This window comes from Ranitomeya imitator, chromosome 5, assembly GCF_032444005.1.
Source record: "Ranitomeya imitator isolate aRanImi1 chromosome 5, aRanImi1.pri, whole genome shotgun sequence".
In the NCBI taxonomy this organism is placed as follows: domain Eukaryota; kingdom Metazoa; phylum Chordata; class Amphibia; order Anura; family Dendrobatidae; genus Ranitomeya; species Ranitomeya imitator.
Window position 1 is genome coordinate 344,997,267 of NC_091286.1, and position 22,410 is coordinate 345,019,676.

A 22,410-nucleotide genomic window follows, 5' to 3' on the forward strand; every position below is an offset into this window, starting at 1 on the left:
CTCACTCCTCTCATTCCCCCCCTAACACTTGTCATTTCAACCTCACATCTGTCATTTTCTGATCACTCCACTATTTTTCCTCACTCCTCTCATTTTGCACTCACACCTTTTCATTTTCACCTCACACCTCTCATGTTCACCTCATCACCTCAGTATATACATGTTTGTCATCTCCCTTATATATAGTATACATCTGTATGTCATCTCCTGTATATAGTATATACCTGTATGTTATCTACCCTGTATATAGTATATACCTGCTGTGTCATCTCCCTTATATATAGTATATACCTGCATGTCATCTTCTATATATAGCATATACCTGTATGTCATCTCCTCCTGTATAGTATATACCTGTGTCATCTCCCCTGTATATAGTATATATCTGTGTGTCATCGCCTCCTGTATATAGTATATACCTGCATGTCATCTTGTATATATAGCACATACCTGTATGTCATCTCCTCCTGTATATAGTACAGGGGTCCCCAACTCCAGTCCTCAAGGCCCACCAACAGGTCATGTTTTCAGGATTTCCTTAGTATTGCCCAGGTGATAATTGCATTACCTGTGCAAAACAAAGGAAAACCTGAAAACATGATCTGTTGGTGAGCCTTGAGGACTGGAGTTGGGGAACACTGATATAGTATATACCTGTATGTCATCTCCTCCTGTATATATATGTACCTGTATGTCATCTCCTCCTCTATATAGTATATACCTGTGTCATCTCTCCTGTATATAGTATATATCTGTGTGTCATCTCCCCTGTATATAGTATATACCTGTGTGTCATCTCCTCCTGTATTAGACCTCGTTCACACGTTATTTGCTCAGTATTTTTACCTCAGTATTTGTAAGCTAAATTGGCAGCCTGATAAATCCCCAGCCAACAGGAAGCCCTCCCCCTGGCAGTATATATTAGCTCACACATACACATAATAGACAGGTCATGTGACTGACAGCTGCCGTATTTCCTATATGGTACATTTGTTGCTCTTGTAGTTTGTCTGCTTATTAATCAGATTTTTATTTTTGAAGGATAAGACAAGACTTGTGTGTGTTTTAGGGCGAGTTTCGTTTGTCAAGTTGTGTGTGTTGAGTTGCGTGTGGCGACATGCATGTAGCGACGTTTGTGAGATGAGTTTTGTGTGGCAACATGCGTGTAGCAACTTTTTGTGTGTCGAGTTGCATGTGACAGGTTAGTGTAGCAACTTGTGTGCAGCAAGTTTTGCGCATGGCGAGTTTTGTGTGGTGCCTTTTGAGTATGTGCAAGTTTTGTGTGAGGCAAATTTTGCATTTGTTGCAACTTTTGTGCATGTGGCAATTTTTCCGCGTGTGCAAGTTTTGTGTGTGGCGAGTTTTCCATGAGGTGAGTTTTGCACTTGTGGCGAGTTCTGCGCGTGGCGAGTTTTGAGCGGCGACTTTTGTGTTTCGACTTTTATGTGGCGAGGTTGGAGAATGTGTGGTGAAATGTGTGCTGAGGGTGATATGTGTTCAAGCACGTGGTAGTGTGTGGCGCATTTTGTGTGTGTGTTCATATCCCCGTGTGTGGTGAGTATCCCATGTCGGGGCCCCACCTTAGCAACTGTACGGTATATACTCTTTGGCACCATCGCTCTCACTCTTTACGTCCCCCTTGTTCACATCTGGCAGCTGTCAATTTGCCTCCTACACTTTTCCTTTCATTTTTTCCCATTATGTAGATAGGGGCAACATTGTTTGGTGAATTGGAAAGCACGGGGTTAAAATTTCACCTCACAATATAGCCTATGACGCTCTCGGGGTCCAGACGTGTGACTGTGCAAAATTTTGTGGCTGTAGCTTCAACGCCTCCAACACTTTTCCTTTCACTTTTTTCCCCATTATGTAGATAGGGGCAAAATTGTTTGGTGAATTGGAACGCGCGGGGTTAAAATTTCGCCTCACAACATAGCCTATGACGCTCTCTCCAGACGTGTGACTGTGCAAAATTTTGTGGCTGTAGCTGCGACGGTGCAGATGCCAATCCCGGACATACATACACACATACACACACACACACATACACACATTCAGCTTTATATATTAGATGACGCCCATGGCATGCTGGGGTAAGTGACGGAGTCAGCAACTTTGTGCTCCATCACAACTCTTAACAGAATGAGTATCTTGAGAACACCAGTCCTGTTAACAATGTAGCCGGCAAGGCAGCACATGATTAGACAGGCCCTTCTGGCATTTGCCACAATTGCCAGATGGCCAGTCTGGCCCTGCATCAGCCTATGCCTGCTGCAGCTAATAACAGTAAGAGCAGCGGGCAGCTGATGGGAGTATTCATCAGCTGGGGCCTGAGTTCTAAATAAAGAAAGAAAGAAAAAAACAGTGTGGGTTCCCCTGTATTTTTGATAACCATCAAGGCAAAATACTGCAACGCCCATCTGTCAGCTTTAGTAAGCCTGGTTATTAATAATAGAGGGTTCCCCATGCCATTTTTTTTAATTAAGTAATTAAAAATGGGGGGACCCTATGGAGTTTTGTTTTTGTTTTGTTTTTTGACAACCAACTTAAGGTACCGTCACACTAGACGATATCGCTAGCGATCCGTGACGTTGCAGCGTCCTGGCTAGCGATATCGTCCAGTGTGACAGGCAGCAGCGATCAGGCCCCTGCTGTGATATCGCTGGTCGGGGAAGAAAGTCCAGAACTTTGTTTCGTCGCTGGATCTCCCGCTGACATGTCTGAATCGGCGTGTGTGACGCCGATTCAGCGATGTCTTCGCTGGTAACCAGGGTAAACATCGGGTTACTAAGCGCAGGGCCACGCTTAGTAACCCGATGTTTACCCTGGTTACCATCGTTAAAGTAAAAAAAACAACCACTACATACTTACCTTCCGCTGTCTGTCCCCGGCGCTCTGCTTCTCTGCACTCCTCCTGCTCTGGCTGTGAGCACAGCGGCCGGAAAGCAGAGCGGTGACGTCACCGCTCTGCTTTCCGGCTGCCCGGCGCTCACAGCCAGAGCAGAGAAGCAGAGCGCCGAGGACAGACAGCGGTAGGTAATTATGTAGTGGTTGTTTTTTTTACTTTAACGATGGTAACCAGGGTAAACATCGGGTTACTAAGCGTGGCCCTGCGCTTAGTAACCCGATGTTTACCCAGGTTACCGGCATCGTTGGTCGCTGGAGAGCTGTCTGTGTGACAGCTCTCCAGCGACCAAACAGCGACGCTGCAGCGATCCGGATTGTTGTCGGTATCGCTGCAGCGTCGCTTAGTGTGACGGTACCTTTAGTTAAAGCAGAAATCTGGGGGCTGGTTAGGGTCCATGGATATCGCCCCCCCCCCCCCCCTATCTTGAGAATAGCAGCCCACAGCTGCCCCAGAAGAGGCGCATCTATTCGATGCGCTAATTCTACAGTTTTGCCCTGCTAATCGCAGAAGGGGTGAATACATATGAATATGCCAATTTTTAGTTATTTGATCCCATAATTTATTTATACCTATGTTATTCTCACTTCACCAATTTAGACTATTTAGTGCTTATGTATCACACACAAATCGGATTACAAAAATATTTAAACACAGGTTGTAATGTAACACAATAGGTAAAAACAAGCCACTGTGTGTGTGATATATATACATATATATATATATATATATATATATATATATATATATATATATATATATATATATATTATTAATTAGTTATTATTAATACTACTATAATACAACTTGCATATGTAGGGAGCTTTTAAAATTGCAGATTTCATTATCTGATTATCTGGATTTGCACTTTCCAGAAAAATTTTGAAACACGAGAAAAGTCTTAAAGGTTCAGATCAATCTGCGATCTCCTCTCAATGTCTTGAGATTTTTTTTTTTTCTCAAATAAACGTTAACCTCCCTCATTTTTTTTTATTTTTATTTCCTACATATAATATGTCCTCAGCAGGATTTGGGTCAAATTTATTATGAAAATTATATTTGGTATGTTTTTAATTTCCTATTGCGTGTTTTTTTGCAACTGAATGCATCTCCGAAAACTCCAGGAATTGATGTAATTAGTTTTCTGCTATGCATGGAAGATGGATTATACCTAACACCCATTACAGTGCACTGCAAAATCTGTAATGTAAAACCAGTTTGCTGATGCAATTAAGACTTTCTCTGGCTGGCAATTAATTTCATTTTGAAGAAATACCGTACTTTTCCTTTTCTCTTGCACATATTCTAAGATTGTACTTTACAATATGCTTACTTAAAGCGCTATTATAAAGAAATTGTGGTAAAAAAAATAATACAAATTCAGAGTCCCCAGTGGTTGATACATTTTAATGGCTAACTAAAAGCTGATAACAATTATCAAGCTTTCCAGGCTACCTGGGTCTTTGGATCAAGCATGAGATACCAAAATAGTTTGGAAAGCTTGGTAATTGTCATCACCTTTTCAGTTAGCCATTAGCACCTGAACGCAAAATCATGTACATGTTTGTGATTGCAAGTGTAATTGTGTATATAGAGGGCTCAGGAGCTGAACTCTCTCCACGTGTGAACAATGGCAGCATCTATGTCTAACAGCGATGGTTGGAGCTGATCTCCGGTTGCTGCTTTTGACTATTTAAACGCTGTTGTTTAAACGTAACACATGTCATGGTGCTTGCATGTAGCGGCTGGGCATTGGTAGGTTACCATGGCAGCGTCACTGCTGATTTGGTATTCCTGTGAAGCTCAGCGACAGGCTAAACTTCATAGGAGACCAACATTTTCACTATACAGTAGTCCCTCTCTATATCACTGCTCACTTATTGCAGCCTCAATGTATCGTGGGATTATATTTATTCATCTATTACTCATTTTTCATTATATCGTGGTATTTTGTGGTACTGTACATGGCACACGATAGGCTGATTTTGAAGGAAGGTGACCAATCAGAGCGCTGTCTTTGTGTAGCCTGGATTCTGATTGGCTCAGTAACCGTAGCATCAGTCTGCTTGGTATACCACACTGCGCTCACCTCCGATCGCCACCCAAAGATTCGGCATCTTCTACGGATTTTAACAGTGAACCCAAGCTCCTGAAGAAGATGCTTACCATAAAAGAGGAGGTGGAACTTCTCGACATGTTGAAGGGAGAAGGTATGCGTCTGCTGGCCGCCATTGCGAGAGTCCACGGTTCGCTATATATAGAACAACGAGATTATCAAGTCTATGGTATCAGTGACTTTCAACAAAACAGCAAAGAGGGTGCTTAATTCCCACAATAAGATCATCGTGAAGATGGACTCTGCATTAGATATGTATGAACTATTCCAGAAAAAAGAATATCTCGCTGGATACAAACAGTTCTCCGGAGGTTAAGGTTTATCTGGCATAGAAAGGCCTTGATTTCAAAGTGCTTCTGGTAACGGAAAATGCTGGAGGCCATGCTGCCGACCTGAAGTATGATGGCTTCCAGACGGACTTCTTGTCTCCAAACACCACATTGCTCATTCAGCCAATGGATCAAGGTGTTATTTGCGCTTTTAAGGAGCTCTACTCCCAAAACGCCCTGCAAAACATCGTTGTAGCTATGGACTCGGATGAAGACTTTTCACTAAAGGCATACTGGCATGAGTACACAACTACAACGTGTCTCCAAAACATTTAAAGGACCATAAAGGAGATGAAGAGTCAGACTTTGAATGGCAGCTGAAAAAAACTTGTGACCTGAAGTGGTCCGTGATTACAAGGGATTCTCTCCTGAGGAAATCCATCACTTTGCGATGAATAAGCTGGCAAAAATACTGGGAGGTGAGGGCTTCAGTGACATGACCACTGAAGGCGTGTGCACTCTCAGCGGTTAACTGACGAAGACCTGACTCAGCATGTAAAGAAGAGGATGAGGAACATGACGGACAACGAGTTTTAAGAAGAGGATGAGGTTGGCCTAACACTTGATCGTCTTGCAACCATGGTCAGAATGGCCAAAGAACTTTCATGATTGGTTGAAGACTAGGACCTCCATGTGGTTCGTTCGTTGCAGTTTGCAAATTCATTTGACTGTTCCATATCATTTTAAAAAAACATTTTCAATTTGAAGAAGCAGTGCCAGCAACTCCTCATAACTATGTTCATCGCTTGATCAAAAAGGTCTGTTACTCGTTAAATCAAGACCTGATCAAAAAATCCCTAATTTTGAACTCTTGTTATTGGGAGGCGAGGCGGAGAGGTATCTCTGGACCTCTGTTGTCCCCCCGCAAAATTCTCTGGAGGGAATAACCAGCAACACCCTGACTATTAGGAAGAAGCTTGTCCCAAACAATTGGCCACGATGCCTTTTTTTGGATAGTATGCCTCTGGGAGTCATTCCCTGGCTCATAGAGCCAAAATATGTAGACGCATTTGGCCTCTGGAAATCCCTGCCGACCCTTCCAATTTCGCACCTACTTTCCAACCAGATCAACTGCACAAATAGCTGGCCTCGAGATGCCAAGAAACAGCCCAAAGATTTCATTCAAATACACCATGTACAACATATTATTTCTAAACTCAAGGCAGATCCAAATCAACTCAGATTGGCTTTGGCTGGAACTTCTACTTAAACTCAATCCTATACCCCCTAAATTAATATCTAAACTATACCATAACTTAATCTCCCCTAAAACTCATTTTAAACCCCTATATATTTCCTCATGGGAGTCGGAGTTGAACATATCTCTCTCCAATAGAGAAACAGAGCTAGTTCTAGAGCACTCACATGGGTTCTCAAGATGTGTTCTGCTTCAGGAGAATGCCTTTAAAGTACTCTCCAGATGGTACAGAACCCCCGAGTCGCTCTACCACTTGGGCCTCTCAGACTCTCCTCTTTGTTGGAGATGTATGAAATCTAGAGGCTCTTTGGCGCATATATTTTGGTCATGCCCAATTATTACTAAATTCTGGGAAGATGTTTTCAACCGACTCCGCCAGATGGGATTAATAACACAAAGTCTAACTCCTCAAGAGGTCCTACTGTCACTCCCCACGAAGTCCTATAAGCCTAAGAAGCACGATCTACTTCCCCTTTTAATAGCCGCAGCCAAACATTTGATCTCCTTACATTGGAGACAAACGACCCCCCCCCTCATATCAATGAATGGCTTAAAAAAGTCCAGGACATCTATAGGATGGAGGAGTTGAACAGTTGGGATTCACATACACATGATAAATTCTTCCGTACATGGTTGCCGTGGCAACTAGCATCTCAAGCTACCCCATAGTTTCTCATCAGATATCCTTCTTACCTGACACATGGTTGTGCTACCTTGATTTTCAAAGGTTTCCTTTATTGCACTGTGATGGACCAGGGTGCAGCTCAATCACCTAGTTGATTAGTCATGCTTGTTTTTTTCCTGTCTTTGTTTCCAAATCGGTCAAAATTATCTGTTCTGCTCCCCGTATGTTTCTGGTTTTATATTGCTCATTTTTTCCTTGACGAGGGATCTTTGTATAGGGAGTTTATTTTGACCATTTTGCTTAGCCCCTCCCCCCCCCCCCCCCCGGTACACCCCCTCCCCATTCCCTTTTTTCTTTTCTTATTGTATTATTGTTTTTGTCTGTTCCAATATCTGAACGATATCTTCTTGAGATGCATGATTCAGACTTTGAAACCTAACTACTCTGATCGGAACTCTTTGCTATCATAACCAGAGCTGTGGACACTTCCGGCAATTAATCTGTAATCGAGGTACTCCTGAATTGTCACAATTTATTTCATGCAAAATTATGTACCCGTAAGACTCAGATTCATGTATCCTGTATGATGGTTTATTTGTTTGTGTTTTGAAAAGTTGAAAATAAAAAAAAAAAAAAGGTCTGGTACTCCTACTCCTTTAGCAGAAGTAGACGTTACTGATGAGGCTGAATATACTACTGCACCACCAGAAGAAGCGACTGATGAAGTGGCGCCTTTATAAGATATGTAATGCTTAATACTAAATAAATGTAAATGCTGTAATACTAAAATAAATATAAAATTCCTAATTTGCGGATTTTCAACTATCACGGGGGGGGGGGTTAGAACACAATACACTTGATAAGTGAGGGATCACTATATACTGTACTGTATACTATATGCTGTAGTATTGCAGTAGGTAGTATAACTGATTGGTCAATTTCAGGTTCAAGCCCCCTTACCTGTGATTGTCCAATCACTTATACTATTAAATATTAAGCAGCATTTGTTTTTAAATATAAAAAAATTACAGTTTGAATCAATCCCCCATTAAAAAAAAATAAATAAAAAAACAAAACATTTATCACCACTCTCATAAAAGAAGTCTGGTCTACAGAAATGTAAAATGAATCGACTCATACAATAAGAGCCAAAATTAAAATCAAAACAGAATTTAGCCAGTGACTGGGGGCAGATGTTTATAGCTTGGGAAAGCGGTAATATGCATGGAGCGTCCCAGGTTTTTAACATCAGCTCACAACTGTATACTTGGCCTTTACTGGCTATTAAAATGGGGGACCCCCAAAAAATGACGTGGGGTCCCCCCATAATTAATAACCAGCAAAGGCTATGCAGACAGCTACGGGCTGATATAAATAGCCTAGGAAGGGGCCATGTATATTGGCCCTCGCTGGCTAAAACAGCTGCCCCAGAAAAGGCGCATCCCTAAGATGTGCCAATTACGGCACTTAGCCATGATCTTTCCACTTGCCTTGTAGCGGTGGCAAGTGCTGTAATAGTTGTGGGGGTTGATGTCACCTTTGTGACATCGAGCCCCAAGGTTAGTAATGGAGAGACATCAATAAGACGCCCCTATTACTAACACCATAGTCAAATTGTTAAGAAACCACAGACACCCAGTAAAAAATAAAGACAGACTCCTTTTAATATTCTTAATTAAACCATACTTACAACCACACCTAATACCTGCAAAGCCCTCAATCTCCTGTAATAAAAGTAAAATAACAAACCAACAAAATACCCATACCTGTCCGTCGTTGTGTCCCACGCAGTAATCCATATCTGGAGAATATACAGTTTTCAACCTGGACAGTGCCAAGATGCGACCGTCCCGGCTGAAAACCACTGGTGAATGAGCTGCTGAGAGTGGAGTTTCAGTGGCTAGCGGTGACGTCACTGAAGCTGCGCTCCGTCACAGCCTGAACTGCGGTGAACTATGGACTGTGGGAAAATGCACTGCCAAAGTGTAACGAAATTGGAAACAAAAGTGCAATTCCACAATTTTTTTTCTTTTATTTACCATTTTCACTAGATGGTAAAACTTACCTGGCTATATGATTTCCCAGGTCAATATGATTACACAGAGAGCAAATGTATATTTTTTTTTTGTTGTTGTTTATAAGTGGTGAAAATAATTTGGAAATTTGTTTGAAACATTCTTTCTCTTATGTCTCCATTTTCTGAGACCCACAGTTTTATAAAAAATATTTAGCACCTTGAGCTTGTGGTTTTTCTTGATACCACTTTGGGGTAGATGTGATGTTTTGATCACCTCTTATTGCATGTTATCTTTTGATAAGTTAAACATTTCTGAAACTCTGATACTCAGATGTGTGCGTGCGCTGGGAGGGGGGGGGGGGGTTGTTTTTATTTTTAATAAGGCAAAAGAGGGTGATTTGAACTTTAATTTAATTTTTTTATATGTTTAAAAACTTTATTTAACCCCTTCATGACCCAGCCTATTTTGACCTTAAAGACCTGGCCGTTTTTTGCAATTCTGACCAGTGTCCCTTTATGAGGTAATAACTCAGGAACGCTTCAATGGATCCTAGCGGTTCTGAGATTGTTTTTTCGTGACATATTGGGCTTCATGCTAGTGGTAAATTTAGGTCAATAAATTCTGTGTTTATTTGTGATAAAAACGGAAATTTGGCAAAAATTTTGAAAATTTCGCAATTTTTAATTTTTATTCTGTTAAACCAGAGAGTTATGTGACACAAAATAGTTAATAAATAACATTTCCCACATGTCTACTTTACATCAGCACAATTTTGGAAACAAACTTTTTTTTTGCTAGGAAGTTATAAGGGTTAAAATTTGACCAGCGATTTCTCATTTTTACAACGAAATTTACAAAACCATTTTTTTTTAGGGACCACCTCACATTTGAAGTTAGTTTGAGGGGTCTATATGGCTGAAAATACCCAAAAGTGACACCATTCTAAAAACTGCACCCCTCAAGGTGCACAAAACCACATTCAAGAAGTTTATTAACCCTTCAGGTGCTTCACAACAGCAGAAGCAACATGGAAGGAAAAAATGAACATTTAACTTTTTAGTCACAAAAATGATCTTTTAGCAACAATTTTTTTATTTTCCCAATGGTAAAAGGAGAAACTGAACCACGAAAGTTGTTGTCCAATTTGTCCTGAGTACGCTGATCCCTCATATGTGGGGGTAAACCACTGTTTGGGCGCAGGGCTTGGAAGGGAAGGAGCGCCATTTGACTTTTTGAATGAAAAATTGTCTGCACTCTTTAGCGGACACCATGTCGCGTTTGGAGAGCCCCCGTGTGCCTAAAAATTGGAGCTCCCCCACAAGTGACCCCATTTTGGAAACAAGACGCCCCAAGGAACTTATCTAGATGCATAGTGCGCACTTTAAACCCCCAGGTGCTTCACAAATTGATCCGTAAAAATGAAAAAGTACTTTTTTTTTTTCACAAAAAAATTCTTTTAGCCTCATTTTTTTCATTTTCACATGGGCAACAGGATACAATGGATCCTAAAATTTGTTGGGCAATTTCTCCTGAGTACACCGATACCTCACATGTGGGGGTAAACCACTGTTTGGGCACATGGTAAGGCTCGGAAGGGAAGGAGCGCCATTTGACTTTTTGAATGGAAAATTAGCTCCAATTGTTAGCGGACACCATGTCGCGTTTGGAGAGCCCCTGTGTGCCTAAGCAATGGAGCTCCCCCACAAGTGACCCCATTTTGGAAACTAGACCCCCCCAAGGAATTTATCTAGATGCATACTGAGCACTTCAAACCCCCAGGTGCTTCACAGAAGTTTATAACGCAGAGCCATGAAAATAAAAAATAATTTTTCTTTCCTCAAAAATTATTTTTTAGCCTGGAAATTCCTATTTTGCCAAGGGTAATAGGAGAAATTGGACCCCAAATGTTGTTGTCCAGTTTCTCCTGAGTACGCTGATACCCCATATGTGGGGGTAAACCACTGTTTGGGTGCACGGCAGGGCTCGGAAGGGAAGGCACGCCATTTGGCTTTTTAAATGGAAAATTAGCTCCAATCATTAGCAGACACCATGTCGTGTTTGGAGAGCCCCTGTGTGCATTAACATTGGAGATCCACCACAAATGACCCCATTTTGGAAACTAGACCCCCAAAGGAACTAATCTAGATGTGTGGTGAGCACTTTGAACCCTCGAGTGCTTCACAGAAGTTTATAACGCAGAGCCATGAAAATAAAATAAAAAAATTTCTTTTTTCAAAAATAATTATTTAGCCCAGAATTTTTTAATTTTCCCAAGGGTAACAGGAGAAATTTGACCCCAATATTTGTTGTCCAGTTTCTCCTGAGTACGGTGATACCCCATATGTGGGGGTAAACTACTGTTTGGGCACATGCCGGGGCTCGGAAGTAAAGTAGTGACGTTTTGAAATGCAGACTTTGATGGAATGCTCTACGGGCGTCACGTTGCGTTTGCAGAGCCCCTGATGTGGCTAAACAGTAGAAACCCCCCACAAGTGACCCCATTTTGGAAACTAGACCCCGAAAGGAACTTATCTAGATATGTGGTGAGCACTTTGAACCCCAAGTGCTTCACAGACGTTTACAACGCAGAGCCGTGAAAATAAAAAATCATTTTTCTTTCCTCAAAAATGATGTTTTAGCAAGCAATTTTTTATTTTCTCAAGGGTAACAGGAGAAATTGGACCCCAATAATTGTTGCGCAGTTTGTCCTGAGTATGCTGTTACCCCATATGTGGGGGTAAACCACTGTTTGGGCACACGTCGGGGCTCGGAAGTGAGGGAGCACCATTTGACTTTTTGAATACAAGATTGGCTGAAATCAATGGTGGCGCCATGTTGCGTTTGGAGACCCCTGATGTGCCTAAACAGTGGAAACCCCTCAATTCTACCTCCAACACTAACCCCAACACACCCCTAACCCTAATCCCAACTGTAGCCATAACCCTAATTACAACCCTAACCCCAACACACCCCTAACCACAACCCTAACCTCAACACTCCCCTAACCACAACCCTAATTCCAACCCTAACCCTAAGGCTATGTGCCCACGTTGCGGGTTCGTGTGAGATTTTTCAGCACCATTTTTGAAAAATCCGCGGGTAAAAGGCACTGCGTTTTACCTGCGGATTTACCGTGGATTTCCAGTGTTTTTTGTGCGGATTTCACCTGCGGATTCCTATTGAGGAACAGGTGTAAAACGCTGCGGAATCCGCACAAAGAATTGACATGCTGCGAAAAATACAACGCAGCGTTTCCGCACGGTATTTTCCGCATCATGGGCACAGCGGATTTGGTTTTCCATATGTTTACATGGTACTGTAAACCTGATGGAACACTGCTGCGAATCCGCAGCCAAATCCGCACCGTGTGCACATAGCCTGATTCTAAAGGTATGTGCACACGCTGCGGAAAACGCTGCGGATCCGCAGCAGTTTCCCATGAGTTTACAGTTCAATGTAAACCTATGGGAAACAAAAATCGCTGTACACATGCTGCAGAAAAACTGCACGGAAACGCAGCGGTTTACATTCCGCAGCATGTCACTTCTTTCTGCGGATTCCACAGCGGTTTTACAACTGCTCCAATAGAAAATCGCAGTTGTAAAACCGCAGTGAAATGCGCACAAAAACCGCGATAAATCACAACGGTTTAGCACTGCGGATTTATCAAAATCCGCTGCGGAAAAATCCGCAGAGGACCAGAATACGTGTGCACATACCGAAACCCTAACCCTAACCCTAGTTCTAACTCCAACCTTAATGGAAAAAAAAAAATTCTTTATTTTATTATTGTCCCTACCTATGGGGGTGATAAAGGGGGGTGGTCATTTACTGTTTTTTTTATTTTGATCACTGTGAGGTTTTATCACAGTGATCAAAATTCACATTGGAACGAATCTGCCAGCCGGCAGATTCGGCGGGCGCACTGCGCATGCGCCCGCCATTTTGGAAGATGGCAGCGCCCAGGAAAGAAGACGGACGGACCCCGGGAGGCTCGGTAAGTATGATGGCGTGGGGGGGGAGCACGGGCGGGAGGGTGGATCGGAGCATGGGGGTGGATCGGAACATGGGGGGGTGGATCGGAACACGGGGGTGGGGTGGATTGGAGCACGGGGGGGGTGGATCGGAGCACGGGGGGGTGGATCGGAGCACGGGGGGGTGGATTGGAGCACGGTGGTGGATCGGAGTGCAGGGGGGTTGGATTGGAGCATGGGGGGTGGGATTGGAGCACGGGGGGAGCGGACAGGAGGACGGGGGAGCGGAGCACAGGACGGAGAGTAGTGGACTACAGATCGGGGGGCTGGGGGGAGGTGCACATCAGTGTTTCCAGCCATGGCCGATGATATTGCAGCATCGGCCATGGCTGGATTGTAATATTTCACCAGTTTTTTAGGTGAAATATTACAAATCGCTCTGATTGGCTGTTGAAAGTGAAACTGCCAATCAGAGCGATCGTAGCCACGGGGGGGTGAAGCCACCCCCCCTGGGCTAAAGTACAACTCCTCCTGTCCCTGCAGATCGGGTGAAATTACAGTTAACCCTTTCACCCGGCCTGCAGGAGCCCAATCCGGCCATGACGCATATGCTGTGTCACAGGTCGGAATGGCACAGGTTTTCATGACGCATACGGTGCGTCAAAGGTCAGGAAGGGGTTAATAGTGCCCTTAGGGGACTTTAAGCTCTGACAGCTTGTGCTATACATAGCAGGGCATCGACTCTGCTGTGTATAGTAGAAGTCACAGTCTCCTATGAACACCTGCCACAGGCCATCGTTCACAGGAGGATCGTAATAAGGCTACGTTCACATTAGCGTTGTGCGGGGCAGCGTCGGGCGCAGCCGCGGCTACGCATGCGTCATGCACCCCATTATTTAACATGGGAGGTGCATAGACATGCGTTGTCTTGCGTTTTGTGACGCATGCGTCATTTTGGCGCAACTGTCAGGGCGCACAGGACGCAGCATGATGCAGTTTTTACTGCGCCAAAAATGAACGCATGCGTCACAATTAGCTGCGTTGTGCATGCGTTTTTGCATGCGTTGTGCGTTGCGTCGTCGACGCTGCCCCGCACAACGCTAATGTGAACGTAGCCTAACAGGCGAGGGTCATCAGCAGTCCCTCATGTGTTATGGCAACCTAGAAGTGCCCTGTGATCACATCATGGGTGCGCCGCTGAGAGCGTTAAATGACGTGCTCTCTCCTGGTGCTTGTTAAATCCCACTATCAGAGATTGACAGCGAGATTTAACAAGTCATCAGCTGCAGGCTGCACCCGCGGCTGTTAGTGGCACATGATGGGTCATTAAATCAGCCATCATATGTGCTTAAAGATGCGGGCTTAGCTTGCGATCTTACATCAAAAGCAAGGACACAACATATGACGTAAATATACGTCATATGTTGTGAAGGGGTTTAAAGCCACCAGGTTCTGTCACTAGTTAACTAGTTGTTCATATCTTCAATGTAATAATTTAAATGTATGTTTTATTATGAACTGGTTAAAGGGAACCTGTCAGCAGATTTCTGGGCTTATCTACAGCTGTCTATAATGCTGTAGATAAGTCCCTGATCTGACCTGCGAGTGAAGAAAAATAAGTTATATTATACTCACCCGGGGGGCGGTCCTGTGCGGTCCAGTCCGATAGGTGTTGCAGGTCTGGGTCCGGCGCCTCCCATCTTCTTGCAACGCCACCCTCCTGCTTCTATATAGCTCCCCTTCGCAGGCGTACTGATTTGCCCTGTTGAGGGCAGAGTAAAGTACTGCAGTGCACAGGTTCGATGGGCCTCTCTCACCTTTCCTGGCACCTGCGCACTGCAGTACTTCACTCTGCCCTCAACAGGACAAAGTACGCCTGCGCAGGAGCGCGATTCCGGGGAGTGATGAAAAAGCTGGAGGGTTGCATCGCAAAAAGATGTGAGGCACCGGACCTGCAACACCCATCGGACTGGACCACACAGGACCCCCCCTACAGGAATGCTGTAGACAAGCCCTGAAAGCAGTGGCTGTTGAAAGCGTATACATAGAACATGGACGGTATGTACTATAGAAATATACTTTGCATTTGTTTATATAAAGCTGCAGATATCACAATTATATTAAACTGAGGTTCTCCAATTATCATTCTTGAATGATTGCACATGATAACGGTATTCGTAGACGACCGTGTTTTCGGTCCAAATGTGATCCGACAAAACATCGAGCCACCCTCCTGCTTCTATATAGCTCCCCTTCGCAGGCGTACTGATTTGCCCTGTTGAGGGCAGAGTAAAGTACTGCAGTGCACAGGTTCGATGGGCCTCTCTCACCTTTCCTGGCTCCTGCGCACTGCAGTACTTCACTCTGCCCTCAACAGAACAAAGTACGCCTGCGCAGGAGCGCGATTCCGGGGAGTGATGAAAAAGCTGGAGGGTTGCATCGCAAAAAGATGTGAGGCACCGGACCTGCAACACCCATCGGACCGGACCACACAGGACCCCCCCTACAGGAATGCTGTAGACAAGCCCTGAAAGCAGTGGCTGTTGAAAGCGTATTCATAGAACATGGACGGTATGTACTATAGAAATATACTTTGCATTTGTTTATATAAAGCTGCAGATATCACAATTATATTAAACTGAGGTTCTCCAATTATCATTCTTGAATGATTGCACATGATAACGGTATTCGTAGACGACCGTGTTTTCGGTCCAAATGTGATCCGACAAAACATCGAATCACACCAGGACCAGTGTTATTCTGTGGGGCTGTACACGTCTGATATTTTTTTTTTTTTTTTTTTAACCTTTTACAGAGTCTGTCCAAGTAAAAAATCGCATCATGCCCAAGTTTGATCCGATATTCGGATCGCCATCAGCCATGAAAGTCAATTAGTCCTTTTGAAAAAATTGTACTGCTCTCGGATCACCTCGGATTTTTACGGACTGACAAAATGGAGAATTATAATTTTGTCCTTCTCATCCGAGAAAATCTGTTCACACTCTGATGAAACTCTGAAACTATGATCAGAGTGTAATTGGCGTAATCGGATTGGAAATAAAGTTGTGTAACTCTAGCCTAATAATTCAGATATTGTTCTCTTAATGATTGTTTCTATCCCTATTCTTTTAGCTTTGGCTGTTAAACACTGACACAGTGTTGGTGGAAATAAAAAAATCTGCAAGTGCCGGCTCCTGCTTTTTCTCTGGAAGTACGTCCTGTGACCCGAACAATGTTCCTGAAGTGCAGAATGTTGCAAGGGTGCTATACATGTCATGTGTTGACAACCCCAACACAGAGTAAGTATTTTTTTATCTTTACTTTTGTAATGTTATTCACATTCCTTCTTTATAGTCCTGGGTTCAAATCCAACCAAAAACAATATCTGAAAGGAATTTGTATGTTTTCCCCGTGTTTTTGTTTGTTTCCTCTGGGTTCTTCCCACACTCCAAAGACCTACTGATAGGGAATTTGGATTGCGAGCCCCAATGGGGACAGTGATGATGTTTGTAAAGCGCTGTGGAATTAATGATGCTATATAAATTAGTAAAATAAATAATATAGAAAGGATAGACTGGTGCACTTCTCCCAGTAATTAACCCATTTGTGTTCAGTTAAAGGTCCAGCAAGGATTCAGTTATCTTTTATTAATAAAATGTTTCAACAACTACTTGAAAGTGACTCAGTAAAAAAAAGTAAAAAATGCTTTGAAATATGATGAATGTTCATAATGAAAAAGTAATTTCCATTTATGCCCAATTACATGCTGTCTTCCAGGACATTTTTTTCTCTAATTTCCTGTTGAAGGCAACCCCATTTTCTCCTTCGCCTCATTGGGGGACACAGACCGTGGGTGTATGCTGCTGCCACTAGGAGGCTGACACTAAGTGATACAAAGAAAGTTAGCTCCTCCTCTGCAGTATACACCCTCCTGCTGGCTCTCAGCTAACCAGTTCTTGCTTAGTGTCCGTAGGAGGCACACGGACGGGTCTGCTATTCAGACCCAAAGAACTCTTTACATTTACCTTTTACAAAGGACGAATGGGGCGACGGATTCTTTCATGTTCCGATCTCCCCGAACCAACAACAGGCGAGCACGGGAGTATTACCTCTGTGTCCTCTCCTGCGACGTGGGAAGCCACTGCCTGAGCTTATTCTAGGGGCGACGGGCCCCTTCAAGGGCACCGATCTCCCCCCTCCCTTATCAGGCGAGCACTGGAGTGTCTCCTCCAGTATCCTCTTCTGCAGCCAGGCCTATTGCCCGACATTCAGCCCTGCCCACCAGGTTTTACCCTCAGCTGTTCAGAGGCACTTTCCAGCGTGGCGTCCGAGCAGCCCCCACTGCACCACCACTATTAAAAGCGGATGGTACAAGGAGGCGGACGGTTCCTCTCCTCCTCCCTGCTAAAGGGACGATGGAGGTTTTTCTCTATTCCTGCACCGTCCAAACAGCAGCAACAGCAGAGGATCCCTTCTTAATGACCTGCTGAACAGAGCTGCATACTCTGCCTTGCGGCAGATTCCTAGGTAAGTGCTGGGATTTGAGCGGTTTGAGGGCTCTGCGCAAACGGCGGTTTTTTCTTTTTGGCAAGCGACAGGTCTTTTACTCTTCTTTCTCGCTCGAGCGCCGGCCGGCACCAAAAATTTAGCCCCCGTCTTCGGCTTCATGTAGGCCGCAACCCAGAGTCTCCGCCCATGCTAGGCCGCGTGTTCAGGCTCCGCCCCCAGTGGGTGTTCCCTACCTAGGAACAAGGGATCGCAAGCGTCCTATAGACCCAACCAACAGTTGAAGGGTTGTCCAGGACAATCTAGATCTAAGGGTTCTTGGTTCCAAAAGAAGACTGAAAAGTAGACCGATCCTGGACCTCTAACCTCTAACAAGCCTCAAAAAGGTCCTCCTTCTTGGATAGAGTTCCTCCACTCGGCCATCACTTCAATGGGAAAATGTGGAGTTTTTTTCTGGCATCCATCGACATTCGGGATGCTTACCTTCACAAGTCACAACCTTACCTTTTGTCTTTGCTACTGCTCCCAGAGTGTTCGCCATTATCATGGTGGCGGTCATGTCCCTCTTGCACTTTGGGTGCGTGGCTGTCCTCTCCTATCTGGTCGTCTTCCAGCCGTTCTTATATAAACTTAGACAGGTCTTCCTCTTTTCCAGCCCGGCATCTATCCTCATTAAGGATCCTGGACACCCCCAGAGGGTTGGAATCCCCCCTTGAGACAAGCCCGTGGTTCTTCAACTGAAACACCTCCCCCCCCCCCCCCCCCTTCCCGCACTTGGTCACTCATCCCCACATTCCGGGTCCGAGTGGCCATCTGGCAAATGCCAGAACAGCCTGTCTGGTCGTGAGCTATCTCTTCTGCTACGTCTTTAAAAGAAGCGGTTTCTCAAGACAGGGCTGATTTTCAGCCCCGGTCCGTACCTGCCCTCATTCCTTCTGATTTGCTGTGAGGATCCTTGGGTGGGATAATAGCAATGAAAGCAGTTCCCTTCGCTCCGCTTGTTTTTTTTCTACAGGTCAAACGGGTTTCCAGAGGGTAACCTCTGAGCATCTTTCTCATCCGGGGGAGATCCATTCTCCCGGTTCTATGGTTGCTAGTGACTACAGAGCGTCACCACACTGCTCAAGGCCTCTGATTATCTCAGGAATCCAGCCTCCCAATCCCTTTTTTCTCTTGGGATCCCAACGGTACCTCTGCTCTTACAGCAGGCCCTATGCCCTCTGGCAGGTCTCCCCATCCAAATTCAGTTTGTTATTATCACGGCTGTGCAATACCGCTATTATCTAGCAGGTACCCGCGGTCAGGCACCTTGACCTACGTACCTCACACTCTCTCGTGGGCCAAGATCTATCACTTGGTGATCTTGGCAGTACTCATCCCAGGGGTAGAACTCTGGGTGGCAGTTTTCTTCCTCAGCCGCAAGGGTCTCGCCTCAAGTGCGTGGGAACTTCATCCAGAAGTCTTCCAACACATCTGCATTCACTGGAGCACTCCAGATGTAGATCGGATGGCATCCAGGCTGAACACCAATGCACTCGAGTTCATGTTAGGGCATGTTAGGTTAGGCTATGGGTTGAACTAGATGGACTTATAGTCTTCCTTCAACCTTAATGACTATGTAACTACGATATGTAACTATGGTCCGGATTCGAGACCCAAAACCATCACAGTGCATACTCTGGTTCTTCTAGGATACCAGCTCCATCTCGCCTCTTCCACTAGCTGCGAGGGTTTTTAGGAAGCAGGAAGGCCCCCAGTGGTCCTGGGAGATCTGCACCGTACAAGTCAATTCATACAAGTCAATTCAGACGAGTCTTCGGAGCTGGCCGCTCTGTTCCTTCAGATCTTTTTCCTCATTACCATCTAGGCAAGGTTGTCCTCAAGCCGTCCCTGTCCCTTGTTACCAAGGTGGTATCGTACTTCCACTGTTATGAGGGTATCGTTCTTCCCTCTTCCCTTTCGGCTCCAGTCCACAAAATGAAATGGGTTCCCCATTCCCTGGACAATGTGAGAGCCTTGAGTAGGTACGTGCTGAGGACAGCGTCCTTCGAGAGGATGGACACCTTCATTTGGGCTTCTTGGCGCTTTTTTCAGGAAGGCCTTAGCCGTTTTTCGTCGGCCATGTTAGTCTGGTGGATTCTTTACGCATCCAGAAATCCTTCCGTGTTAGACTTCAGTCCTTTTTTTTACGCCACTCAATCAATCGAGGTTTCTTGGGTTTCAGACACCAGGCGTCAGCGAAGCACGTCTGTCAGCTTCGCGGGTTCGTCCAGTCCGCATGCACTCTTGACGCACTATACTTCCCGGACTTCCGCAGATGTGAGTCTGGGCAAGCGGACTCTGCAGGCCACGGTGGCGCACTTGTAAGTAGCGGTTACACAGGGCCTGATCTGATGTTGTTCCCACCCAGGGACTGCTTTGGGACGTCCCACGGTCTGTGTCCCCCAATTAGGCGAAGGAGTAATAGGGATTTTTGTGTACTCACCGTAAAATCCTTTTCTCCGAGCCATTCATTGGGGGACACAGCTCCCACCCTGTTAGTAGCTTGTGGTGGTCTTATATATAATTTGACGTGCTATACTCTCATATATGATTTGACATACTATACTCTCATATGTTATTGATCTCCTACTGCTTTTGCACCGAACTGGTTAGCTGAGAGCCAGCAGGAGGGTGTATACTGCAGAGGAGGAGCTAACTTTCTTTGTTTCACTTAGTGTCAGCCTCCTAGTGGCAGCAGCATACACCCATGGTCTGTGTCCCCCAATGAATGGCTCGGAGAAAAGGATTTTACGGTGAGTACACAAAAATCCCTATTTTATATTATGGGCCCTGTTTCCCAAGAACTGTGCTCTCTGAAATTGATAGTTACTTTTCCCCACCTCCCTCACAATACAGTAAGTATGCCTGTAATTGACCTAGATAGTATGTTATTTTAACACATTTTGTTCCAGATTGCGCTGCTTTGTGGCAATACGTATTGAGGGTCCCCGTTACAGCGTGGTCATCACTTTGCTTTCTAGAGTGCTCGCTTGAGGGACACATCAATCTATGTTGGGAGATCTTAGCTGGTCATTCTAACTCTCCCTGGGAAGAGGTCACAGCACAAGAGGCAGTAAATGGTAGGGGCAAGTGCTTCAAAATGGTAACCAAGGACTGGGAAACTTTGTTTAGCTCTGCCATCGATTTAGGCTACTTTCACACTAGCGTCGTACGACGCACATCGCAATGCGTCCTTTTGGAGAAAGAACGCATCCTGCAAAATTGATTGCAGGATGCGTTTTTTCTCCATAGACTAACATTAGCGACGCATTGCGACGCTTTGCCACACGTAGCAACCGTCGGGCGACGGTTGCGCCGTGTTGCGTCGGACCGTCGAAACCAACAAACGTTGCATGTAACGTGCCGGAACTCCGCCCCCTCCTCCCCCGCAGCTCAGAATGGGGCAGCGGATGCGTTGAAAAACTGCATCCGCTGCCCCCGTTGTGCGGCGCTTGGACAGTATGCGTCGGAAAGTCGCACTGCGACGTGCGTCGTGCGACGCTAGTGTGAAAGTAGCATTAGATAAGGCTATGTCCCATTTAGGGGTAGGCACACTACATTCTTTAATGGCGTGGGGTCTCCTGATCACTCTGTGGTGGTGGGCACAGACAGGGAAGAAAGCATTAGTCTGGCTTGAATGAATCTTGTTCTTGCAGGCAGAGCATGCAAAAGAGGTGATATGGAGTGGCTGGTCTCGCTAGCGTGCATGATGTTTCTTGGAGTCAGACATGAAGGAGCGGAGAGAAGAGAGAGTAAAGGAGCATGAGCCAGCTGGCTAGCAGGGAGCAGGTCCTGGTGGACAGAAGAAAGTATCTGTCTATGGGAGGATAGGGCATGCTATAAATTGGTAGTTGCAATTACCTAAGAACAATGAGATGTTGTTCTGCTGTGGAGAAACTGTATTGAGACCCTACAAGTGCCATTGGAAAAACAAATGTGTTGATGATGGCAACTCTGTGTCTGGTTACAAATCTCCTCTACAATTCTATCAGAAGATGGAAGTAGAAGAAAGTCGGCAGGAGAAAGAGGAGGTGGTAGAGAAGAAACATGCAAGAGAAGCCCGCAGGCCAATAAATCAAGCTCCGAAACGGGACAGAGGTGTCGGGGTTCCAGTAGGTTGCAGAACCCAAGGACAAGATTTGAGGCCGAGATCCATAATTATTAATATTTGCCAAATGCAAGAATAATGAGTCAGAGAATGTTTTAAGGCATATTTATTACTTACTGAAAAGTCATGATGTACAATAACAAATTGTATTGTGGTACCATGTTAGCCAGAAAAATCGATGTGAATACTTTTCTGCCCAATGATGACACAAGTATTCTAGTAGTGATACCTTTATTGGCTAACCAGAAAATTTTTCTGGTTAGCCAATAAAGGTATCACTCCTAGATTACTTGTGTCATCATTGGGCAAAATTTTTCTGGTTAGCCAATAAAGGTATCACTCCTAGATTACTTGTGTCATCATTGGGCAGAAAAGTATTCACATCGATTACTGAAAAGTCAAAAGTTTACATATATTTAATTAGTATTTGGTACCATTGCCCTTAAGCTGAATGACTTGGGTCAAGCCTTTGGGATATCCTTACACAAGCTTCTCACAGTGGTTGGAATTTGGACCCATTATTTCTGACTAAACTGGTGTAACCTATCCAGGTTTGTAGGTGGCCTTGCCCGCACCTGCTTTTTCAACT

General features: G+C 44.7%; 1 protein-coding gene across 1 annotated transcript in view; it reads left to right on the plus strand.

Moving 5' to 3' along the window:
* UBE3D (ubiquitin protein ligase E3D) overlaps positions 1-22,410 on the plus strand; it is a 350,228-nt gene that overhangs the window by 141,823 nt on the left and 185,995 nt on the right. Inside the window, exon 8 of the mRNA XM_069726444.1 lies at positions 16,298-16,464. Within this exon, the coding sequence (XP_069582545.1) occupies positions 16,298-16,464 (167 nt within the window). The remainder of the gene's footprint in view (positions 1-16,297; positions 16,465-22,410) is intronic.